This window comes from Poecilia mexicana, unplaced genomic scaffold, assembly GCF_051168715.1.
Source record: "Poecilia mexicana isolate PSO_F unplaced genomic scaffold, ASM5116871v1 scaffold_7, whole genome shotgun sequence".
Taxonomy (NCBI): domain Eukaryota; kingdom Metazoa; phylum Chordata; class Actinopteri; order Cyprinodontiformes; family Poeciliidae; genus Poecilia; species Poecilia mexicana.
In genome coordinates, this window is record NW_028263376.1 from 27,639,609 (window position 1) to 27,666,105 (window position 26,497).

At 39.6% G+C, this 26,497-nt stretch overlaps 2 protein-coding genes across 2 annotated transcripts; one reads left to right on the forward strand and one right to left on the reverse strand.

Moving 5' to 3' along the window:
• Window positions 1–2,919: 2,919 nt before the first annotated feature.
• On the forward strand, window positions 2,920–5,396 carry birc5b (baculoviral IAP repeat containing 5b). Its single transcript, XM_014992101.2, has 4 exons — window positions 2,920–3,226; window positions 4,163–4,272; window positions 5,001–5,121; window positions 5,216–5,396. Exons 1-4 carry the CDS (start codon window positions 3,101–3,103, stop codon window positions 5,303–5,305), a joined length of 447 nt encoding a protein of 148 aa, XP_014847587.2. The 5' UTR covers window positions 2,920–3,100; the 3' UTR covers window positions 5,306–5,396.
• A 10,420-nt stretch (window positions 5,397–15,816) lies between these two features.
• neurod4 (neuronal differentiation 4) lies at window positions 15,817–16,930 on the reverse strand. Its single transcript, XM_014992102.2, has one exon. It carries the CDS (start codon window positions 16,928–16,930, stop codon window positions 15,857–15,859), a length of 1,074 nt encoding a protein of 357 aa, XP_014847588.2. The 3' UTR covers window positions 15,817–15,856.
• Between the last annotated feature and the right edge of the window lie 9,567 nt (window positions 16,931–26,497).

Here is a 26,497-nt window from a genome sequence, read left to right on the forward strand (position 1 = left end):
TATGCTCTAAGGTGACGCTTTATTTTAGTTTGTGAGAGTATTTATGAAGACAATGAACGCATTTCTTTTGCTCTCCAAATCTCAACCTATTTTTAAAGCTCTGACATTCCTCATGTGAGTGAAAACCAGAATCAGCATTTTCCTTGCGTCATACTTTAGTCTGTATTCTTTCAGACTTTCCTCAGACCACACATTAGTTAATTCTATGTGATTAGACAACAAAATATTAGTTAAAGCTATAATATAGATGAATGAGACTAACTCAGCATGGTGGTACTTTTCAAAATCACTGATGGCACAGTTATTTAAACCCTAACATTAATACAACCCCCTTTTGCTATTTGGGCTGCGCTTAGTCTTCTATCGCATTTCAGCATTTGACCGAACTGCAACGACATTTCTCTTTCTAAGCTTCTCTAGGCCACTCAGAGATCCATTTCTTTATTTTTCTCCTCACCTCACCCTTCAGCTCTTTGAAAGAATCTCAGGCTGAAAACTGACCTGACCATGGAAAAAGCTTGATTCTGTGTTTGTTTTCACATTTTCATCTTCATTTGGCTAGCTGATTTGGATCCTGTTAGTGAAACCTTTTAGTTTTCTCACAGACGCTATGAGATTATTATTTAAAATGCTCTGATAAGTTAAGGAGTTTATGAAGCTGTGCACTTTAGAAAGATTGCAGAGGCCTTTTTAAGACATACAGGCCCAAAGCATCACAGATCCAACACCTTACCTAACAATGACCATGATGAACTTTTCCAAATATTCATTATTTATTTTCATTCACTCCCATCTGGAGCTTTTGTTCACAAAAGTCCAATCTTTGTCTTGTCAGACCAATCAAAGTCCCCCCACAGATTTATATTTGTGAGGGTGGAAGGGTTTTTTTTTCTGGTATGCTTCTTATGCTTATTATGGAAACTTGGTAATTCTTCCAGTTAGCTTCAGAAATTTTCTCTGATCTCACAATGGAAAAATAAATGTCGGCTAGAGTCTAGAGGTGTTACCAGTGGCAAATCAAAATCAAGTGCTTCTGGGAAGCACAATTTTGAAAAAAACAAAACAATTATACTAGTGTGTCTGCTCTTTCATTAAAAGATTAATTCTCTTCAGTCCTTTCAACACATATTTACCAGGTGTGCCAATAGTATGGCCAGGACTTCAGGCATATTATCTTGTCAACACAAAATGTTCTGAGTCCTGTCTGAACAGGAGAATTTTTGCCCCGTCGAAAAGATTTTGCCGTTCAAAACTCGATTTTTTTTTTTTTAAGTAAAGAAAACTCCTCAGAGAGAAAAAAAAGTGTGAATTGTAATGGAGACACACACACAAGCACTGGAAGTTGACGGAGTTCATCTCTTACCTGTGCTCCACATTGGCTACACCTTTGATCCCCCGGTCCTCTGTGACTTAATCAAATGTCCAGTCCTTGCAAGGAAAAGCTGGTGAACGTTTATAAATCCCTGCCCACCAGCAAAACTGTGTGGACCTCTACAAACGAAAGAAGAAAGCTCAAGTCCTCATGGATATTAAAGGTTTCCAGATCGGCACATGCAAACGGCAGGTATGATGGCTGTCCAAGGGGACATGTGGACATAGAGACGACATACACATAGCTTCTGTCACCTCCCATCCACCTCTCTGCATCGTACTTCCTCCCTTCATCCTCTCCCTCCCCCTCAGTGTCGACTCTGTGTGAAAACAAACCCTGTGCAGGAGATTCCAGCAGCTTATCTTAGTAGACCTTAATAGGTGAGGGCAGTTATGTCAGAAGATTGTTTAATGCAGAAGCAGGGAGGCTCCAAGGACCGGATATCAAACGTCTGTGAGGGAACGAGAAAGAAAATCGTGAGGAGATAAATAGAAAACTGAGCAGGTATGATCTGTGACAGAATCTCTAGCAGTTCGAATGTTGTAAAAATCACCCTTTTTTTATCACATGATGGACAAAATGAAAGCAAGTCTAGAGGTTCAAAAATCTTAGATCTCATGAACATGTTTGCCTCACACAAAGTTCGAAAAACAAGAATAACACGGAGAGACCTATGGAAAAATGTCGTGACACAGAGATGCAGGAATTCATAGGTGAGCGCTACCTTCCACGAGGTCCAAAACGCAGGGAGGCCTCTGACCTGACGACCAAACTCTAAACCGGCTGCTCAGCTCAGCCCTACACAGCATCACCTGTGAGAGTAAAGGAAGGCATTAAACCACCAACCCTGTGCCTTATGCTGCAGCCATGCTGTGTCTCGGCTCCTCTGCAGTCTGGGAGGCGAGGCGGTGGATGGGACTCCGGCGCACAGCTGTAAGCACATTTCAGCACTCAAAGGTCTAATGGGTAGTGTTACAGAGACTCGCTGCAGAACAGGTCATCACCATTTCTCACAGCAATAAACAGGCTTGTAAAAGCTTACACTGAAAACAGTTGAACGACTCGCTGTTTGGATTTTGTGTAAATATTTATCCTGCAGTTGTTTTAGCAGCATTTGGAAATTGCAGCTCATGCCTGACAAGTCCATTTCAGAAAGTATAAAGTTCTTTGCAAAAGCATTCATACCCCATAGATCTTTTTTACATCACGCTATAGAACCACAAACTTCAATGTATTGTGATATATTGTGAAGTGGACAAAGAAGCATCCATGTCTATAATTTGTCTTTGCAAATGAAAAGCTAAAAAAAAAAGATTTTATTTGTTTTTAGTCTTGTTGACTGTAACCAACTGCCTTTAGAAGTGGCCCAATGTATTAACAACTCAGCTCTTTGAATTGCATGCAGGTGGGATGAAGTAACTAATAAATCAATTGTTCAGACACACACACACATTTCTCCCAAAACATACAAAAGTGAACTGAAACGGCATCTTTTATTTGTCAAGCTCAAATGTATATATGTCACAAATGTTAAGGAGATATATACACAAAAACTTTACAAGCATTAAGACCTAAGAAGCAGAGTGAATTTTGTTTTCTCTGCTCTCATTGAGGCCAAAATTGAAAACATCTGTGGAGCTGTGGAGGGCAGCTTGAGCAAGATCTACACAATACTCCTTACTTTGGGAGTTAATTCTATGTTGGACTGAGCCTTGTACTGCTGGAATAATGGAAAGTGTAGATGTGCTGACGACCAGGTATATGACGTTTGACAAAATGTACAGCCATGATCTGCGGGAGCAGAGTTTTAGAGACTGGCCGTTTAGAGAGGAATGCAACTGCACACCTGAAAAGGTAGGAAGGTCTTGGTTTTTTCAGACTGATCTGGACGGGATGTCTTAATCCTCATGAAAAAACCCCCAACAATATTGGAAATATTAGTTGGTAGCTCTTTGTATTTATCTAAGAATGGAAAAAAACAGAGTTTGATGATTACTACAAGGGGACCATGTCTATGGATTTTACACACTTACAAATGGAAATTTACTTTAATTTGCAAAATATTAGCAAAAGCAGTTGCCGTCGGTACTTTTAGATGTTCAATAGACGTAGTAAATTTTGCTCGTGCAACACAGATGATCAGTGGTTTAATCCATTACCACTTGGGACAATTAAAAAGTTTAGAAAATACTCATGTGATTAAATAACATTTTAGTGAATTCATCAGATGGAAAATGTATACAGTAATCTTGTCAATAGTTTAATTCACAATTTCATGAAAGGATCATTAGACGGGTTGCAAAAGTTTAGTTTGCATCAACTCAACTGCAAACCAATCAGTGTTTACTCCACCCACTGACTTTGGGTGGAAAATAATTACAGATGCCTTAAAATGTTGAACTATGAAATAAAAAAAAAAAACATTTAACCTGGAAGTTGTGTTCATTTCCAGTACATGACTTCTAGGCTGTGTATTGGAGGTTGGATTTAAGAAAAAAAATCCTGCCAAATCCAATAATATGATGATGTCATTTACAGCATCTGATTTATAGCTCAGCAGGTGCAAGTTTCAGACGCTTCCCTTTGCCCACCCGGCTCATAGCATGATTGATGAGCTGCCGACACTTGACTTCATGAGTAATGTTCTGTCATGCAACCTCACTCGTTCAAAGGGGAATTATTGCTTTATCCCCATAAAAACTAATCCGGATTCACCTCTTATTTAGTTTAAGTTTTTTCTTAATGTTTGAATTATGATTTCAGCCTTTTTTTTTTTGTTTGTTTGTTTAGATGGCTAAAGCTGGTTTTGTCCACTGCCCCAGTGACAATGAACCAGATGTCGCCTGCTGTTTCTTCTGTCTGATTGAACTCGAGGGCTGGGAACCTGATGATGATCCATGGTGAGGAGGAAGTACATCATCCTGCAGTCTTATAAATCTACAATCCTGGCTGCAAAAGATAAGACTGACAGAACTCTTGACTTTGACATAAACTTAATTGCTGTGGTTCTGTAACTTAGTTTTAGATGAGTGATCACATTAAATGTTCCAAATGGATGTAAACTTATGAAAATTTAATCAAGCACTAAAACTTATTGCTCTTTTGTTTCAACCCATCTAAAAATGAACTATTTTATATGGAAGAACAGAGCAGGAAGCATTAGTCATGATTGGATGGCAGAAAACGGAGGTAAAGTCATCTTCTCAGATGAAGCCCCTTTCAGAATAGTCAAGACAGCTGGGGAAAATGACTCTTCAGCTACAAAATGTGATGGTTATGTTAAAGCAAAGTGACCTCAAAATATTTGGGAGGTCACTTCTTAAAGAGGGTTGGTTTACTTGCATCTTGGCCTGAAAACACTGGAATAATGAATGAGCAACTTAGCTCCTGAAGAAGAATGGTGAGGAAGTAAGTTGGGGATGAACAGCAGGGGATTTTGGGTCAAAATCAACCAAACTGAATGCAGATATTTAATTGGTTTAACTGTATACCATTTAATTACCTGACAAAATCATCCAGCAACAAAGAAGAGAGAACTTGTGAAACAAAACAAACTCTCTTTCGGTCTCTTTTGAAGCTATTCTTTAACAATCGACACATTGTTCTAAGACATTGTTTTTCTTGTCAGGTTTGAGCACACCAAACGCTCACCCGCTTGTGGATTCCTATCCATGAAGAAAGCAGACTTCACTGAGCTGACCGTGTCTGAATACTGTCAAATGGAAGGTGAAAGGCTGAAGCTCTACATTGTAAGAGGCTGTAAATGGAATATGCTTTTACCGTTACTTCTGCAGTTTTTGGTTATGAATATCAAAATGAATGTTTTTTTTTCCTTCTCTTCAGAGGAAGATTTCTCATAAGATGATGGCGTACTTGCGTGACGACATGGATAAAGTGCTTGATCGCCTAAAATCTCAGCTGGAGACAATATAATAGGTTTTAGTCATAAATATAAAGTATAAATGCCGGAAAAAAAAAGTGTTCTTATGAAAATGCATTTCAACTAATAAAGTTTCCATTTGCAGTACTGTCTCTGACCACATGGTGGGGGCTTTGAGCTTTAAGTATGAAATCAGTGTCTAACAGTGCTTCACAGAATTCTCCATAGGAAACCTCGCAAGTGTCATCTGATATGAAAGCCTACATTGAGGAGGAGTACAATGTGGGCTATATTCCCCCGTTTCCCTCAAATACTTACCATTTTCCTGAACACACCACCATCTCTACCACATCCTTTCAAACCTTGACCCTGGACAGATGGCCTGAAGCCCCTCCTTTTCAATACCAACTGTTGCCCCAGTAACATCTGTTACATATTGGGGGACAGTGCACACTAAGAGGCCTTGCCAGGACACTTATCTTGCCCTGTGAGGGAGACCCGGTTGGGAGAAGTACTGGAGAATGTTTCCGTTGCCAAGGGAAATTGCAGAAAAACTGTTTGTGCAACAAATCCTGGACTGCACTTGTACAAAGTACCACTGTTTGCTCTGGAGTTTGCAAATGAATGTAATGGATGGAGGTTCTGGATTAAATTTGTCTTTCCTTCTCCAACCTTCCACTGTTTTGGATTAATGTCTAGTGTAACACTCTGGCCACTGAGCCCAGATTGGCTGCTTAATTCTCCTTGATCCGCTCACAGCAGAGCAAATTGAAGAGTATTTTTAGACAAAAAAAAGTAAAATACCCCCTGGGTGATGTAACAGTTCTAATGAAACTGATGCACTGGACTCAGGAATCTTCCTAATAATGTTGTGAAATCCTTTTTTTCAGCATTTTTTTTTTTTTTAATGTCAAAGTTTGACTTTGCAGATCGAAAGCAGCAGTTATTCTAAAACCTTCAAACTGTTGGTGTGTGGTTTCCAAAAGGGAAGAATGCATATAAGTAAGCTTCATCAGGGGCTTATGCCCTGATGAATGTAGTGTCAGTCCATGCATTTTGTGTTCTCCAGTAAAAGAACAAAGATTACAGAGAAGCACAAATGTGATGGATGTGCCCATCTATGGGAATGGTTCCCACCAGTTTCTTTAATAGGAACATATATATATATAAAGCCAGTGGTTTTCTATCAAGCACCAACTCGGTAAATGCTGTTTCCCAAGTGCTACCATATAGTGACGACACGTTTTAAGAAAAGTGGTGAGGGAATGCACTGAATTCCAATTGTGAAAAACTGAATAGGAAGGCTCCCTAGAGTCAAAATTTGTCAGAAAAAGAGAAAATAATACTTGAAGAAACATCTTAAATTCAGCATTCAATTTTATTTAGTGAGAGTTTGCCAGTATCTGACGAGTTGGTAGCATTTTGCCATCTCTATCTTGTAGAAGTTTCTCATATCTTCTGAGAGATTTGGGAAACTTTTAGTCCAGCATTCATGTAAAACATGAGATATTCAAAAACATTGGAGAGTGCCCTCCTGCAACTCCTCTGATGATGCTGTTTAAGCTCATTGCAGTCTCTCTAAGATCCTGTCTTTTCTTTTAATTATATTTGGCTCGAGATCTATTTTTTTCTGTCTTTTCTGTATTATTTCTCCACTTATCAGTGACCTATATATTGTTCAAACTAGGAATTCTTACTCTGTGTACACTTTTGATTCCATTGTAAACGGCTTCACTTTGTGAAGCCGTTTATCTGTCCTCAGAAAAATACTTTAAAACTAGTTGGGATTTTTTGCTAAGAGTAATTAGGACACTCATTGAATACAAAGATTAGCAAATAATTTTGTGTAATGTTATTGTCTGCTTCAGTCTTGACTCTGAGGTTCTTGTACTATTTTGAAGTCCACTTCAGTTTTGAGTCATACTTATTTGAAGCAAAGGCCAAGGTGCTTGGCTTGCAGGTAATTTGTTAGTTGTAAAATGATATCTAAATCCCTTCCAAGTACCGCTGAGCTGAGCCAATGTGCTGAAATTAACTTCAGTAACTTCAAACTTATCAAATTAACTGGAGGACACACACATTTTTGCCATTCTCTATTCTAAAACTCACTGTGGAAAGGATTGCATTGAGAACCTCAAGTGCAGTTTCCTAATTACCAAGTTTCAGCAGCACAAACTGTAAACAACAAAATGTAACAGATGGACAGACAGATGTTACCAACAGAAACTTCACATGCCGAGCTTTGCATCAGGCCCCATCTGTTGCTTCTGCCACTCGGACCTCCCTCGACCCTCCTCCAGCTCTTGTCCACAATCCTCATCAGCATCCATCAGCCCCCTGCCCCTGACCCCTGTATACATTAACAAATAACATTAACATTTTAATGTCTCGAGGACCATTGTGAAAACCGATTCACATCAGAATTTGAGGTTAAATTATATCAGTGAATATGCAAACAACTCTGTATCTAGTGGTAAATTCTCCCCCAAATTATTTTTGCTCCTTGAATTTGTTCAAGTAAGTGCAACCGTGAACAGCAAGCCAACCCATTTTAAACATACAAAGGTAATGTGACACACATAAGCCAGGACTATAAAGGGGGGTAGACCAATAATTCAGACAACTTGAGCTGAACTGCATTCAAAAATACAACTAAAGTCCTGATTAAGTTTCCCCCTCACCCTCCTTCACCATTAATGTTCACCCACGTCTGCAGTTGGGCATTCTGACTGCCTGCTTTCTCAGACACCCTGACCCTCCTACCTTGCCTGTGTTTTTTCTGTTCCTTCTTCCAAAGAGACCTCCATCTGTCCCTTCACTCAGCCCTTTGTGGCATCCCTAAGCCCAGAAACTTCCACAATGCAGTGGGCGTGCAAAGGGGGGCCATGGTAAACACGACAGCATCCAGATCCCATTAGAAGCTCTTTAACTCCTATATCCTAATACGCGGAGGGAACTCTGGGAGGAGAAGGTCCGTCCCTTATCCTCATGCCCACAATGTCACACTTTACACCCACTTCCATAGGTAATGAACCTGGTAGTTGGACTTCTTCCTCCTCTTGTGAATACTGCTTTACACTTCTTCTTCCATTTATTTTCATATGTTTAAGGTTTTCTGCAGAGTTTCAGAAAGGTCTAAGAAAGACAAACATGAAAAACATGTTGAACATGACATAGTAAATGCAAACACGTTTTATGCCAAAAAGGAACAAACGCTATTTTTTTTTTAATTGCATCTCATATCTGACCAGAACAAAATGAGGTGTGAAACATATAAAATAAATATGAGACTTCAAAGACAATAAAATTGTTTTTAGTCACATATTTTTATTTTGACATTTTAGTTTAAATTTTCAGAAAAGACATTTAAAATGCAGAAAACACAGCCATTAGCTGTATGAAAACAAATCACACTGGTTTTTAGACCAGGGACATGATTAAGATGTAACTAGAAAATTTCTGACGAAATTTAAATGGGGCCTGCCAAACTGTGCCAGTTGGTTGGAACCCAGCAATCTGATGCTAAAAATTAGCATCAATGCTAAAGTAAGCTACAGTGTACTCTGTAGCATGTGGAGAGTCACAAGCATGTTGTGTAGAGGCTGAAATGAGCCAAAATGCTAATGTTAGTCTACATGTTGCCAGTGACATGTGGGCTATAACTAGCATGTTGTCTGACATTGACTTCCTCCATTCAGTGTGCTAAACATTGCTATTGAATAAACAAAATAGCTTAAAAAAAAAGCTTATTTTAGGGATAAGACGCTAATGTGGGCAGAGCACTGCCCCCCACTGCTAATGTTTGTGCTAATGTTAATGCATTGCCTTCTGATTTTAACTTGTGCAAAAGTAAAAATCAGATGTTTATTTCGTGGCACATGGTTACCAGAAAATGCGCTCAAGCCTATCAAGTCTAGAGGACTCTAAAGCACTCCACAGTGCATTCAGTCATTTACCTATTCACACACACGCTGATGGTGGCAAGCTACTAGATTGTAGTCATGGCAGCCCTGAGGCAGTCTGACAGAAGCGAGTAAGCCGTGCACCTGCACCACTAGGCCCTCTGACCACGAGCAGCAGGCAAGGCGGATGAAGGGTCTTGCCTAAGGACACAACAACAGAGACAGAGTGAGTGGGGGTTTGAACCGGCAACCCTCCTGTTACAGGACAAAGTCCTATCACCGTTGATGCTCGTTCTAATGCTGGCTATTCAACCTGACTGAGCTTGAAAGAGTTTACTAGGAAATACCCCAAAAATAGGTGAGTCAAGCTTACATAGACATACATGGGATTCAGTATTATTATTATTACTTAGCAATAGTATCAAATAGTCCTGTCACTATAATTTTTCAATGTTTACATACTTAGATTAACAAAAATGTCTGAAAAACATATATTTTTTCTTTTTTTCATTAAATATTTAGTGTAGTTTTTATTTCAAAGGGAAATCCACTTTAGAACACGTTTTCAAGGTAATATTAGAAAAAAGCGATTATATATTGGATGCATTGCATATTGTAAAATAAATCTTGCATGCCAGGTTTTGCTTTCATTATGTTTACCAAAGTTAATACCTTCTTTGATTCTGTACTCTATGTTCCTCTACTTCTTTAATTTCCCTTCATTTTGTGTTGATCCATCTCTCAACCTCTAGGTCCCCCTCACCCCATGAACCCCACATACACTACTAGTGTGTGGTGAGTGTGCATGCAGGCTGAGGCCTACAAGGAGGGTGGGGGATCATTTGTTTGCCTCAGTCTAAAGGCAGAAGGATTATCGCCACAGACACTGATTAAAGCCTTCCATCCTCCTATGGCCCCATTAATACAGTCTTAATCACAATGCTTTATCCCTCCATCCAGCTCCTATGGATCAGGAACTTTTTTATTTTAGTGTGGGCTACCCCTGTTTGCATGGCAGATTAAATGTGCTGATCACAAAACTGAAATATAAGCACAAGAGAATGAGAGCTAAGAAAAGAGTTGCCTTTACACTGCACTATTGAAAAAATGTTAAAATGTAAAGTTTGGTAAGGTTGACCAAATATGGAGTTTTTTTCTATCCCTGATCCTGTTTTGGCTCATGTTGGAAAAGCCGTCGGTCGATCCAGTGTCCCTCTCTGAGTTGCAAAAAGTCTCAAGATCTGCAACGGATGAGGCTGCTGAGCTGTATTTAAATTTTATATTAAGTCTATCAAAATCAATTTAAAGAAGTAACAATGTCACAGGAAGACATTTATACCATAAAAATATATGGATTTGGATTTTGAGTGCTTCTCCCTCTCTCACTGAAATTTAAATAGAAGCTTTCAAGCATTCTCCAAAACCCTTGAAGTGCGTGTCTGTAAAAAGTCAGTTTTGCAGTGCAACAGCAGGTAGAGAATCAACTCATGATGTTCTTGACACATCCATCTCTTTCCTATTTATCTTTTTTTCTTGACAGCCAGATATTTTGTTTCAACAATACTTTCTGCAGGTCAACCTCAGTATACTCTAATATGAGTAAACTCAGATGAGAAAGCTTTGTTGAACTTCTCACATTGCATCACTTGAGACAGACTATTTTTTTTGTTTCTAAACATTGACTCAATAGCTACAGATACAGCCTTCAATAAGCCTGCATGCTGTTCCTGCTGAGGATGTTTTAATTTTGCTGAAGTGGTAAGCTGCCATTAGCATACGAAGTCTTACTTTGCAGATAATTCAGGGTGGAAGATGGACTAATGTGATTGGAGGTCGTAGAGTAAAAATTAACCAATCTCTCTTTAAAATAACTAGTAAGTATTTATGTTGTGTTCTTCGCAGTACCTGAAGAGACAGTCTGAAGCCGTCTGATACGGGACATTTTATATTGACCCTGCAGTGGTTTCAGTTAAATTATTTCTGTAAGGAAATGTAGTTATGTCTAAGAAATATTATCCATCACCAAGAAGGATTAAATTCTCTAAAGTGTCAAAAGTGTAACTGGGCACGAATAAGGATCAAAACCAAGTTAACCGGAAGCAGGGTAAAAGTTTTTTGAATATTTGCTGAAGTTTTGCATCGCCCTAGTCCCAACTGAAAGTTGGTTGGACACTTCATTACCACATTGTACTCATCTTTGGATTACTATATTTCAGGAGCATATCTTACAATACGACAAGACTAAAATAATCTCAAATTACTTCCGTCACAGTCACTAGATCTAAGATAACAGAAAATATTTAAGGCGTACCAATTCTCTTGAAAGATGCATTGTTGTCAGGGCTACCTCAGTCACTTCAGAAAACAAATAAGGGCTCAACTCCAGTGCTAGCTAGATGTACTTAATAAAAACTCTCTGCACAAGAAGTTAAAAACTGCCCATGTAAAAAGCAGTCATGTGTCTTGTTGGGGCGTCGTTCTCACAGTCAACAGATGCACAAATACAGGTAGGAACTGAGTGTCATCAGCTACTCTCAGTCATAATCACTAAACAAAGTCCTATTTAGGACCTTAAGTCAATACATATCTGAAACACAAACCCTAAAATGTGTTTTTTCTTGATGATATAAACTCTGCGCTAATCTGTTGTGTTCAGCCAACTAAGACTTGTAAAGTATAGCTACTAATGTTACCCTGGGTTTTAAGAGAAGACAGAAAACTTATTCAGACGTAGACAATAAATCTTCCAATATTGTCTTGTTTGGCCATTATACTCTCCTCCAAGCCTCGCCCCATAACATCATCTGCCTCTGTGTTTTGTAATCTTGTACCCAAAGTCAGTTTACTGGGATTATTTCCATATCCATGTATTTGGACTCTAGGATAATTCACATTCCCTGCCCCGGCTCCTACCACTTTTGTTACAACAAAAAGCAAAGCAACAAAGAGAGAGTGCGCCGGCTAACTCTGCCGCTACTTTCTCACAGGCTGAGTGTCTGTCTGTATAGCTATGTGTCACTCCTGTGCCAAGGCTGACCCACAAGAGCAAAGAGGACAAACTTGTGAATGAGCAGCGAGGACCTCCGTCACCTCATCTGGCCTTTCTATTTGTCCAAAACAAGCTCTTCATTTTCCCTCTCTCTCGTCCTTCTCCCCTCATGCTCTCGCTCCTCTTCTCTCTTCCTCTCTCCAAAATTGTCCCAGCTGTCCGTCAGCCCCCCTGCTGCTCCCCCAGCTGTCTGCTCTCCCCGAACAAGAATCCTAACAACAATACAGGTCACAGGTCAAGAGAAAGAACAGGCTGCGTCGACAATAGACCAGTGGCGCCCACTAAAACAATCACTCCCTTTTCTTTGAAAGCCTCTTGGCACTTTTGCCAGAACTGGAAAAGACAAACATTTTGGAGAGGTAGATGAAGAGGTGGAAAGTCCTTTTGGACAACAACTTCCCATTCATGCAATTGCCCACCGTCCAGACGGGATAAACATGCATTCACACACCAGCTCCTACACTTCCTAGTCACTTTTTTTTTTTTTTTTGTACTTTGGCTTCCTGTGTTTTGTTTATTTGAAGTCTCATTGTGGTGTTTAGGGCGATGATTGAAGTCAAAACTAGTTATTTGGCCATTATTGTGTTATCAACAGCTTAGGCTGATTATGATCTCTAAATATATTTCATAAAACTGTACTCTTCCATTTTGATAAAAAAACATAAGATACAATGTTTCACTGTCAACAATTTAAATCATAATCATTTTCCGTGCCTTCTTGTTTTCCCACGCTCTGGCAAAAATATACCGATTATTTGTTTTAATTTTTTTTACATGATCTCTCGCCCCACGGTGTTTTGGCATGAACCTGATGGGAAAATGGGGCACATGTGAGAGAAAAGTGAGCGAGAGGAGCTCAGAAAAACCCCTTGTGACACGTTCACCTGTTCCCCGGAGCTGTTTTTCCCATGGCCCACGACAACAGCCTCCCGTCTGACCTGAGAGAAAGCCTGGAGCCAAGACACTGAGTGACATCATGCATAGACTGGCACACAGATGCTCACATTCAGCAACAGTTCCCTTTTATCATTGGTTTAGCAAATACTACATGATTCAAATCAAATGGAATCAGATTCCATTTTTGCACTACTTCTCCTTCTGATTACAGACCAGGTGGTTTGCTGACACAAGTCAAAAACTTCTCCTCTGCTGGTAAGAAACCAGCACATCTTGTTGTTAAAAACTAAATCCAAAAGCAGATAAATCAGTAAGCGCAGTGGATGACTTCCCTTTCAAAAGCATTTGTAGCTCAAATTTTCTGCATTTTTGAAGTGGCAAGCATAAAGTTGAATGTGTTTTCTGGAGATTGTATGCTGTTTGAATCGTCAAATAATTTACACATGGAAGACAAAAGCTAGCTCGTTTTCAAAATTCTGTATAAACAAAAGTCTAAAATATGTGTGCATATGAATGAATCTGACATTACTCTAGTAACCCTAAACAAAACCCAGTGCAACGAAGAACATGGCAGGAAAACAGTTGTGGAGAAGTTCAAAGCAGAGTAGTGTTATAAAAAACAATATTCCAACCTTTAAGCATTTCACAAAATGCAAAGTATGGCTCTCCTGCAAACGCATCAAGATTTGTCAGTCTACCTTGTCAGGCCTGGCAAGCTACAAATCTAGCATTTATAGATTAGTGGAATTTGAGAAAGTTGTCAAAAAGGAACCTAAAATAAGTCCTGTTCGTGCTTTAAAACCAGCAATCTGTAGGACAAAGCAAACATGTGAAAGAGTGTTCTGGCCAAACTAGATAAAAAATTGTGCAGTTTCTCTTGGATGCAAACAAGATTTATCATAAAGATTGGTTTTATTTATATAAAAAAATTTAAAAGTGCATCTTCCTGACCACACAATCTCACCTGTAAAACAAGGTAACCAAATATGGTGTGGATGCTTTATCATAGACAAGAAGCTGCTCAGAGTTGATTGGAAGATGGACAAATACTGGATTTGTTTATATTAAAAGATTTACGATGGTCATAAAAGTAAAAGTCTAGTTAAAAACCCATGGCAAAACTTGATCATTGATGTTCAAAGATGTTTTGCAAAAAAAAAAAAAAAAAAAAAAAAGAACAGCAAAAGGTTTTGTCTCTTGATGGTTAAAACTTTTAGAAATATACCACAAAAGACATTAAACTGTTGTTGCAGCAAAATATGACATCCAAAACGTTTCCCTCAGGGAGAGTGGAAAAAAATGCAAACCGCACCTGTCAGATTTTTATTTGTAAAACCAATTAAAACAATATATCATGTTCTGTTTTATTTACTCATTACCTTATTTGGTCTATTAATTAAAATTCTTATCAACTAAATTGAAGGTTGTGGTTGTAATGTGGGAGACTCAATAAAGTCACCTGGTGTAGAATACGTTTGCAAGAAATGTTTTCTTGCATCTCCTTTATTGGCTTTTCTGTTCAGGGCTCACCACACCAAATTGTCTCAATTTAGTTTCATCCTCTGGATCCTCTATCTTCACACCAACCAGCTTCATTTCCTCTTTCCCCACTTCCCATAAACTTTATCTCAAGAAACAGTAGTCCAACTCCCATAGGACAGCACAAGAGAAGTTCTTTATTAACCTGGGATTTGATGATCTGGTCTGGAGTTCATGTGGTCATATTTGATTTGGCTTCAGTTTTACATTGGAAGCCCTTTCTGACATAACCCCTTTGCGTTTATCAGAAGACTTGGGACCGGCACTAGGAATCAAAGGCTTACGACCCCTTATGGTTGCAATAAAAACCACAAGGGGTCACAAATGTTTTTTTTTTTTTTACACACCTACTAATAGTGAGGTACAAAAGAAAACTAATTTCTTACTTCTTTGACAAATTCAATGTGAAAAGAATAAAGCTAAGTCTGTAATGAGACAAACTCCACAGTGACATGAAGCGATGTCTTTGCCAAAAATATAAAGAGACATATTGTATTCTAAAATATAAAAAAGGCTTGTCACACAGCGTTACTAAGGAAATAGCATATAATATAAGAATATTTATTTCAATAAGTGCGAAACAGCAAAATATTAACAGTACATGTGACAAGAATGGCAACACAAATATGAACAAGTCACTTGAAAGACCTCAAAATAAATAGCTTACGTACAGCTACCAATGGATGGCAACAAACCAAGGAGACGGAGATACATAAACTGTGCAGAGAGAAGAATATAAAAAAGAGGACAAGACATTATCAAAATAAATATTAAATACATTTATAAATAGTTGCTTTCTTAAACATCAAGACCTTTGTGCACGATTTAATAAGCTGGATGACTTTTGGATCAATTTATTCTCAGAGCTCTTGAGTTCAAAACATCAGCTAGTTGCATTTTATTTCTGCATGAGCAAAGATATGTTGGTTTTGGTTAGTTTGACTCTTTCATACCTGCAGGGCAAATGTTCGGAAACAGTTAAGAGTTCAAACACCAACGCAAGATCAAACAATAAAGCAATAAATAAAAGGATAAACATGGTCGCATGTTCGCATCAGGTAGACTCAGTTGAGGTGAAAAGTCTCTCCTTCTCTGAACCCAGTGGGTTCAGCATAAACCATCTTTTTTTTCTACACAGTCAGTCCAGAAACTAGTACAGTGGCAGATTCACTTCTGTGGACAGTTTCTGACCAGTCACTTACTGGTTTCATTAGGTCTTAGATGGTGCCCATCTGAGCAGTGACCAGGTGAGAGGGAGTGAAAGACTCAAAGGCCACATCCAGGGGTAACTCGTAGCGAGAAGCTTGAAAGATCGGGTGAGACTGAGCCCCGCCTGGTAGGCTGCCAGCTGTGTTAGTGGGGAAGTGGTGGGCTGAGAGGTAGTGGGCATGTTGGCCAGGGTGGGGTGTGTAATTCCTCTCTGATTCATGTGGAGAAGGCTCCTGCTTCAGGGCAAAGTTACTGCTGATGCTGAGGGGGGGAGTGAGGGGTCCGTCGTACGGAGGCGTGCCACTGCTGCACTCGTTAGGGGAGGGGTTGTCGAACGCAGGTGCTTTGAATCCCTTCATGTGAAGGACGTGGGATGCTTCCAGGGATCCATAGGGTGGGCTGGGAAGTCCTGGGGATGGGTAGCTGAGTGGATGCCCACCCACAGAGTCGCCACCTCCCTGACCGCCACACTTGTCCTCAAGCTTGTTGAGAATCAGTGGGGTGGGACCAAGCTGCAGGCAGCCAGCCACGAGGTTACTGGTGGGCTGAGACAGTCCTTTACACAGCATCTCCACAAACCCATGACTCTCTGTGGACTGACCATTCTCCAGCACCTCAGAAAGAGCCCAGATGTAATTGCGTGCCAGCCGCAGGGTCTCGATCTTTGACAGTTTCTGGGTTTTGGAGTAGCACGGCATCACTCTGCGCAGGTTATCTAGGGCATTGTTCAGCCCGTGCATCCGAGATCGCTCCCTGGCATTGGCCTTGATCCTTCTGGCCCGGAACCTCTCCTGTCTCGCTTTGGTCATCTTCTTCTTCTTGGGGCCTCTCCTTTTGGGGCCATTATCTCCATTTGCTTCGACCTCCTCCTCGTCATCATCTTCCTCTTCTTCCTCCTCCATGTCCTCACTGCCAAATTCTCCGCAGGGCCGCATGCGACCACCCAGAGTCAGAATGTGGTGGTGGCTCCTCATCTCTGGGCTTTCGTCTCCGTCCTGGGAGCTGCCGTCCTCCTCGAGCCAGCTGAGGGAGCTCACCAGCTCACTCACATCCCCACCTTTCCCAAAGTGTTTGGTCATCATGTTGATCTGAAGAAGAACGGGCAAAAAGTTGTTACTTGCTCATCTGCAAATGTGTAAACTGTACTCTAACAATATGTTGCATATATGGACTGGAAACATTTCAATACTCAATAAAGGGGTATGGAAATGCTTCAGATTTTTATAAAATAAATCTGAAGAGAATAAGGCTTTTTTGTGATGCTATATACTACGTGTTATCATAAAGTAACTTCTGAAATTGTTTTATATCTTAGTTTTTAAGTTTACCAATGGCTCCTTATCTGTGAACCCCTTTTTCCCAAATGTCCTGGTGGCACCCTGCAGACTGAAGTTCTGTTTTCAGCACCGCTGTGTGGAAAGCTCACTCTGCTAATTAATCTTCTGCTGTTTCTGTCATTTTGAGTATTTCAAACGAAGCTCTTCTACAAATAAAAAGCCATACATGTTCATACAACAGAACATTTTCATCTTTTTAGGATTAGATCACTCTTATCGAAGAGAGCTGTCCCGCTCTCTTCAGAGATGCTGTCAATCTGGGACACATCGGGATTTACTCAGCACATAGAGCTGAAAGATTAAATAGGGAACACACAAATCAACAAAACATTCAGACATTTGGTCTTTGTAGCAATGAAAACAGTGTCGAGAACCCTCCCCTCCTTGACTACTCTTCGATGTGTTATATTTCGGGGAGAATAAACGTACACACCAAACTGTTCTTTCTCATAAATTAATCGCGTGATTATTGCTGATTTGTTGTTAATTTGAGGGAGGATTAAGGACACAAAATGTTGCTTTTGTTTTTGCTGAAAACTGCCCTAATTATTGCCCACTGACGCGCAAAAGTGGGACAGATTACTCCGCAATTTGTAAATCTAGATTACGTCAAGCATCCAACTATGACGGGATGAGATGTTGGAGTAGATTATATAATCTAAATGATATGACTGTATTTCTTTAACGATGCATTTCTGCACAAGATTTAGATCTGTTGTTTCGTAAAAAAGACTAACATTTGTGTTGAATGGGCGTATTAAAAATAAGCCAAAGTGTATTTAATTTTACAGTTTATTGTTAGGCTTTTACATGACAATTTAAATACATTTGACGTGTTAAAATGGTTTCTCTAATTAACTGAAACTGTAAAATCAGCTGATCAGATGCCATATAAGACAAGTCAACCCTCCTTTTTTTTTCTTTATAACCTTAACCTGAACAAAAAATGCAACTCACCTGTCTGGAGACAGCACTGCGCAAATGAGTAGAGAACTTTGAGAAATTCAGGCAATAAGTCCAGAGTAGCTGCGGATTTTTTTTCTTCTCCTCCACTGTCATCCGCCTCTGTGCCAAAGTCAAACAGCCATGAACGCACTCGGAACTTTCATCTCCAAATGACATGATTAGGCTGATGTGCTTTGGCTTTAGCCGGGTAAGCCCCACCCTCTTCCGCCCCACCCACCAACAAACTTATCCAAAAGCGCGTGGCGCTCTCGTGACTGGGAGGGTCGCCCTCTGAGAACGAGTTGGGGCGCGTTCCCGGAGGCACTTGTAACCCCTCATTTACAAGTCAAGGGGTCCAGAAACATTGAGAGGGTGGCAGTCCTGAGAATAGGAGTAGTCTTTGTATTTGAGTTCGGATTGAAAGTAAATGTGTTCAGATTTGTATTTCTTTCTTTCAAACCCAAACATAATTTAGTGAGTGTATTAATTTCCTCTGTACTTTTTCTCATTCATTTTTGATTGTACATACCCAAGTTTTTGTTGTTGTTATTGTTGTTGTTGTTTTTTCTTACAAATTGCCCCCCAAAATGAACTAAACTATAATTGTGCTTTCTAGGGCAAAAAATATTACATAAATCATCTGATCTGTTGCCTACCCCAACTACTGCTATATCTCAACGTATGTACACATTTGTAGTTTATTTTTATTGACATTCTCTGTGACTTTCGCATTTATTTGATAATTTCGTTAAAGAATGACAGTAAACCTTTGCAATAAAGGCAATATTATGTTTTCTAGAATTCAGAATGAAATAATTATTACCTATGTTCTATAATACTATGACTGCGTCACCCCACCCGACTATACATCTCGTCATTAGTCGGTTGGATTAGGAATTTTCCACTTAGTTAAACTCAGTGTTAAGAGACGCTCCTCCTTGCGCGCGTATTTAAATGATTATGACAGCTTGGTGCGTGATGAGCAGGTGTGTGCGTCTTTCACTCGTTCATTCGATTGTTTTCTTCCATTTTGGCGTCATATTCTGCCCTGGAAGACAATCTGATTATTTAATCGATTAACTCAGTAATGGAGTTGCAGGTACTTCATTTAGGCGGCCGATCACTGAGAATTTCTGAGTACGTACAGCTCTTAAAGTGACAGAAGTAAATCTTAGGGATTCTGCGATTATGTTCTGTTGGAGGAAATTTTAAATTGGTTGTAATTACTTCAATCTTAAGAGCAAGACTTCTTCTTAACAAAGGAGTCTGAGAATTAAAATTTAATGGGAATCATATTTAAAATTTGACCAGTTAAAATGTTGTACATTTTGACCAACTGTGGTCATTTTGACTACCAACTAGTCATTTTGATGATAGCCATCTGCCATCAAAATGATAGCTGACTACTTATTTTATTGCATAAATGCTCTTGGGATTTTTTTCCTCATTAAAATTGTTGTGTAACCTTTTTATTACAAATAGCATCTTTTGTCATTAGGGAAATGATACGCGTGATTAAGATTGTCGAAAACCTATTCACCAAGTAAACTAACTCAAAAAGGGAAGGAAAACTAAAATTGCTCAACAAAAGTTTTTGATATTACTTTACAATTAAATTAAATTAGATACAAAATCTGTTCATTTTTGTGGCTGTTTCTGCATCATTTATGAAAAATACTTAAATGCAATGAATACTAAACTGCAATGATTGAAGTACATGGGCATATGGTTTACCTCATAGTACAAAATGGTTTACAAATTGGAGAAGGGGGAAACTGACCCAGATCCCTGCCAGAATTCACATATGGCACATATATGAGAAGGAATTGGGCTCCAGATGGGATTGTCCCCTGGTTACATAATAACGCCATGTAAATTGCCTATAAGTTTCACATAGAGCAACTCTGACCCATACGCTTGCCAGTTATGTTCTGCAATTTCAAAAATGTTTCTTAGACACCCGTGTCCTAGCCAAGACCTGCATAGAGTGCCAGATTTTGCTGATATGAGTTGCAATTGATGAATCCAAGTGGGTTTCTATAGAAAAAGCCAATTGCGAGCCAAGCCTCACTCAGGAACCTAAAGAAAACCCATATGCAGGCCTTATGCACATGTCGGATGTTGTCATGAATCCAGTCCACAACACTTATTTCTTTTAATCCAAGCATATGTGTCATTTAACTGCTTGCATTGTTGTCAATTACTGTGATTTAAATTGCTGTATTCCTTTACTTAGTTATATATTTCTGTTTAAATGTTTTTATATAATCCGAAGAGCTTTTTTAACCATTGGCCCGACAAGAGACACACATTCCAAAATCAATAACAAAACAAACAAAAAAAAAAAAAACAAAAAAAAAAGAAAAACTTTTCCACCGCTTGAACTACAAGTGCCGGAGATAATACAAGCCCGCCAGTCTCGTGCATGGCGAGCCGCGGCGCAGTAGGAGTCCTTTGTCATTGGCCGCTGACAGCCTGGGTCTCCCGAGCCGCACGTGCCCCCACATTGATCCCATTGTGCGCGCTACTGCGCACAGCTGCGCTCGTGACTGAACTCAGGAGCGGAGGATACACGTCTTGTTTTTAAGCGTCCCACACGTTTCCATGGATGGGAATAAAGACGTGGACCTTTGCTTGATCGACAGCATTGACTTAACCTACAACAGAGTCTCATCCAACGATTTATTGGGCACCTTCTAACAGATGGCCGAATGGAGGAAGCGCCGGGTGGGCGGGCGTATCTGTTGCTTAGATGCGCAGGCGTCACTCTGTTCAGACTGAAGATGCCTGGTGCTGAGGCAGCATCCGTCCACCCAATGGTCCCAATAGCTCCTGGTCAGTGCACTCACTGGTCATGAAGGCATGTGGATGGAGAGAGAGGAGCCTGTTTGTGTGTGTGTATGTGTGACTAATAAGATGTGCCCAGAGCTCCCCAGGTACATGCACTCTTACCTCCAAACACGTAGCCAGCAATCCCCTTCCATCCCATGAGGGTGAGAATGGCCGCCACACACCTGCAGCCTGAATGGGGAATTGGAGCCTGCCAGTCTCCCCACAATCCCCATGGTCTCCCAAATGACTATGAGGAAGGGAAATCAGCCTACTCTCATTTAGGGTATAACACAGATAGCTAACCCAGTGGAAGAGGTCACTGTGAATGTGTGATCTGAACATACTTTTCATGAGTTTCTTTTGATTCCATTGAATGTGTTTCTCATGCATAGCAACTTATTACATTTCTTGCCAACATTTAGAAAAAAGAAAAGAAAACAGAAAAAAAAGTACATTATTGTTTGACATTTTCTTTTAAGGTGTCCAAAACAAGACCGTTATTGTTGCTCGTTTTTGGGATCACCCTTTTCCTCGACAAAGAAAAAACTGCCACAAGTGAGTTGTGTCGCACTTGTGTCCCCAGGGACTGCGAGTGGATTGGGAGGGATTCGCGCAGTATATGCTGACAGATGGGTCCTTGTTTCTGTCTTTTTTTTTTCTTCGTCTCCATCTCCCTCTGCCTCCCTTGCCAAAGCGCAGACACACTCGCACACATCAAGACAACACCAACACAATAGGAATTAAAGCCCTGGTCTACACACATGCTCTTTGGCCTGCTCCTGAAAGCTGAGCCCCTCGCAGCGATCATAAAAGGAGCCTGGATTTGTGCGAGGAGTTGGCGTGCTAAGACACGGGAGGGGTGATGTGGCACATGGGTGGTAAAGCTGCAGAGATAAACTTGTATCATTGTCCAATAAATAATTTTCCACTTGTGAACCAGATGTTTTTGGTTTTTTTGTGACATCATGTGCACACTCTGTTTTCAAGTTATGTTCTAACTTTGCCTAACGGAAGATTAAAGAAAGACTGGCAGGCCTAAGGACAATGAGTGTTTGCACACAGCAGACTTTGATTCATTAACTTTTATGTCGAAATAAAACTTTTAAAGACATAAAACATCTTTCCAATTGGTAATCCAGAACACAGCTGCACAATAAATTGAATTGTAGTCGACATTACAATATCAGTTGTGTATAATATCACAATCACAAAGGACTTTGAATTGGGCAAGCCATAGGATTGAAACTACAATTGCCAATAAGCCACCTAACTACTTGAAGTTTATTTCTTCTTTAAGTCAAGCGCCCAGCTTCTAAAATCTTAAGGGGCTTGAACATATCATGCTGTTCAATATGACAGCAACTCCGTCAGGTTCCACAACCAGACTCCAGGGCTTGTTACTGAACCACAACAGATCAAGAATTCAAGCTCTTGACTGGAGACTTTCTTCTGAACAAAACCGTTTTACTGACAATGCAGGAGAACGTGTGCAATTATCAGCCTGCACCTGAAATACATCAAGATCTTAGGTAACTAGTGGGGACATTGGGATCATAGAAAAGAAAGTGACTGTGGAGGAAAATGTTGGTATCATCATAATATTCTTTCATATTATTACAATGGCAGGTGTTCTGAAAAAGTGGAATAAGTACCACTGATGGTTTCAGTGCTTCCCTCAGAGGATATTGTGGTTGCAAATGTTGACAAGATAAACAGTAGAGCAAGACTGATCAAACCTTTAACCAGGAAAAAGTGCTTCAGTTATGCTGTGTTCCATCAACTTGTGGATTTAAAACTTGGATTTACTCAATTTAGCCATGTTTTAGATCCAGGTCCCTTGAAAAAACCTGAACTGGGAAAAATCTCTGACTTTTCTATGTTGAATTTCAACTGCTACTGAGCTTTCTTCAACATTTTCCAACTTCAGACGTAGACATTCTCACTTTTGTGTAGAAATGAAGTTCACAATCAGTGAGCTTCATTTAAGATGTGACATTGGAGATGAATATTACTTTTGTTGATGTTTGTATGCCGAACAAACGCAAAGTGAAAATTTCTTCTTGTCCTGTTATAAAATTACTTTTTAGTTTGTGGTTCTTAAAAAAATTCTCGGGGTGACATTAAAAGTTGAGAACCACTAATCTAGAGTTTATTAAATAATCTTCACAGAAACAGAAATATTTTAGTATAAATCAAAATTCTCAACACTTTTTTGTGAACAGAAGTGGAACTGTTAGGTCATTTCATAAAATCTTTATATTACATTGAGTTACATTTACATATATTTCTCCAACAGACAAGTGGTCAGTTATCTGCATCTGATATCAGATCAGAGAGAGTGTCAAGGTCCGGTCTGACTCAAGACCATCGTCTTCTCTATACACATTCTATCATGTCCATTAAACTATTGTGTCAACAGCATAATTCTAATGGACCCCACAGTGAATTTTGATAAGATCTAGCAGCATTTCATCTTGGCAATACGAGCAGATTGCTTGCCGCTTAATCTTCTCTGTTCTAGCTAAGGGTTTGGAAAACATTCCAGTCAAGCAGAAACGTGAACGTAGAATGGGAATCAGGCCCGGGGGCAATTCTCACTAAGTGGGGAGAGAGCCATTAAACAAAGGTGCCTGTGGTTTCATATTCAGGATACTTTACAACCTCCGTCCCAGGACATCAACACTGTTTTTTGGTGCGCTGCTGGAGGGGGCAGAACAAGGGGGAGGGAGGGGGATCCATCTGCCACGCTACTGGTCCTCAGGGAGACGGGGATATCCCTGGGGTGTTTTGGAGAGAGAAGGCCTGAAAGGATTACACCCAACCACTAATCAACAACGCTAATCTGAGGGCCCCCACACAACCCCCCCCCCCCACCTTCAGACTAAACCACAATTTGGGTTGGGAGGATAATATTTTACAGCTCTGCAACTTCTTGCTGATTATGTACAATCCGAAGAGGACAAATAGAAGAGGTTATCCTCACTGAGAAGAATCAACAGTAAAGTTGTGATTGGCAATGAGCCACAGTGTATCTGTGATCAGGTGCGAGCATCCCACAAGTGGCCTCATCCGAATCCCAGTGTGACCATTATGCAAATAGACCAAAGAGACAAGCCTAAAAAATAAATTTGGTTAACGGATGAAGCCTTATTCTGATTAAAAATAACAGAAAAGTGTGTTTATTCTAGAGCATTAACAAAATTATTGTGAATATATGTATATATAAAAATCAACAGATCAACCTAATTATGAAACAATAATAAAACAATGATGTTTGTAAAAAAAAAAAAAAAAGAAAAAAAAAAGAAACTATATTCCAGAAAATGAGTTTCTCTGTAATCCTGCTGCAAAGTTATCCCTGCAGAGCTGTTACCTCTGAGCCTCATCCAAATGTCTCTTCACAGGATGAATCGACTCAGGGTGCAGCTGTCTTGGCCGGTCACAGAACCCAGAGAAAGAAATGCTGGGAGTTACATTGCCATCAGTTTTGTCTTTGATGTCTTGAGGAAAGGTGGGGTCTACTTCTGGCACCGATGAATTTAAAGCACCACAGAACTATAAGAAAAGCTGCATAATGACGGTGTCAGTCCTCCAGGGCATAGTGAACTGGAGGATCACTGGCCTCCATCTCCTCTGCCTCCCGCAGAAAACCCATGGCTATCCTCCTTTAAGCTCCCTCTCCCTGTAACCTCTTTGTGTCTTGGGCCCAGCACTGTCAATATTAAGGCTGGCTAATGTGATCTAGAGGCAGCTGCAGCACCCTGATTATTACCATGACACAGTCGACTGAGGGTGTAATATCATTAAAAATAAATCAGGTGGTGTGGAGATTTGCTGATGCAGGGAGGGACTTTGAATGACATTAAGAGGGAACAGTGCAATAATTTCATTAGTCAGTTGGGGCACCTTGGAGAATCTGTTAAAGCATTTCCTTTAAATTGTAGTAATTTAATCTGCTTTCACAATCCTTATCTGGAGGAAGAAAATAGAGAAAATTGACCAATGTTCCCTTTTTTAATATTTAAATGTCTGAATCTTTGGTTTCCAAAAGCACCAGGACAAAAATAAAATATTATTATTATGTTTTAGCGCTGATAAAGAAGGACATTCTTACTCATGATCTTTTTTCTAAGATAAGTACTATAGAGGTACTGCTATATGATTAGAAATGTGGGTTTTAATAATCAAAGTAATAACGATTATGACAAGGATTTACTTTCAAATGGAGCTGGAAAGAATATGTGAAGTGCATAGTATGGTTTTCAGAAGTTAATCCATTCAGTGTTTAGTAAACAAGTCTGATTTTCCTCATATGAATCATTGGCTATTTTATAAAGTTGTCAAAAATCAAACTATTAAATGCGTACTTGGTAAAGTTCTTGAGCTTCTTAATCTGACTGAAAAGGATACCTGTACAGAGCAGTTACCTCAAAACCCAAGACAATTTGTAATGTTTACAATTAAAGGTCTGATTGTTTGGAAAATACGTTTTAGACATCAGTTTACAAACATCTGGAAAAAAGCAAGAAGATGATATTTTAATTTTTCCAGCTACTACATATAAGCATAATGGCGATAATCTTCCCCGAAGCAAATATAGCAGTGCTTACTGTTGGCCTGTTTGGGGTGGATTATTGTTGGAAATGATGAAGAAAACACGAGGCCACGCTAATCTTCTTAAACCGTTTGACAGTGAGCTGTCTGCTCGGCAGACTCATCAGCAATCAGCTGGTGAGACAATATAACGCTAGCATACAGAAATCATCAACAAATCAAAAATATGACAAATATATATGTACCGTAATATATACCTATATATTTATAAAGTGTGATATAACCGTTTTATTACACTTTGTTTTCGGCTTGTTTGGCGCACCATTAAAGCCACAGAAGCGCCGTTGGGCTCACAGCGAGGGTCTTACATCCCCATTGTTTTGATGCACGAGACGCCTAAACGGTGATTTCAAGGCCCATTGAGCGCGCGATGAATTGTGCCCAAAGTCTGAGGAAGAGGGAGCATTAGCAATTATTGGATAATCCCAAGGAGTGACGCCAAAAGTTGTAAATCTGTTTTCTAATTTGCACAGACAGACAGATAGCTAGATAGCTAGCTAGATAGCTAGATAGATAGATAGATAGATAGATAGATAGATAGATAGATAGATAGATAGATAGATAGATAGATAGATAGATAGATAGATAGATAGATAGATAGATAGATAGATAGATAGATAGATTGCTCCTAATGTGTTACTAATTCCTATGTTTAGAAGTTGCGCTGGGATCTCCGTCAGGTTACGTTTTAGCGACATCTAGCGATATCTCCATTTTCTCATCGTGTTTCTTTGTTCTGATTTTTCTTGTACAACTGCTTCAAATGTTCTTGTAGAATCGATTGAATAAATAAATTCAAATGTCTATTTCTGATCAGGCATATTTAATAGGAATTCATTCAACAACTATGTACATTCTCATGTGATTGTGTATCTTAACGTCTCAAGTTTCCACTGTGTGCATGTTGCACTTGCATTAGCA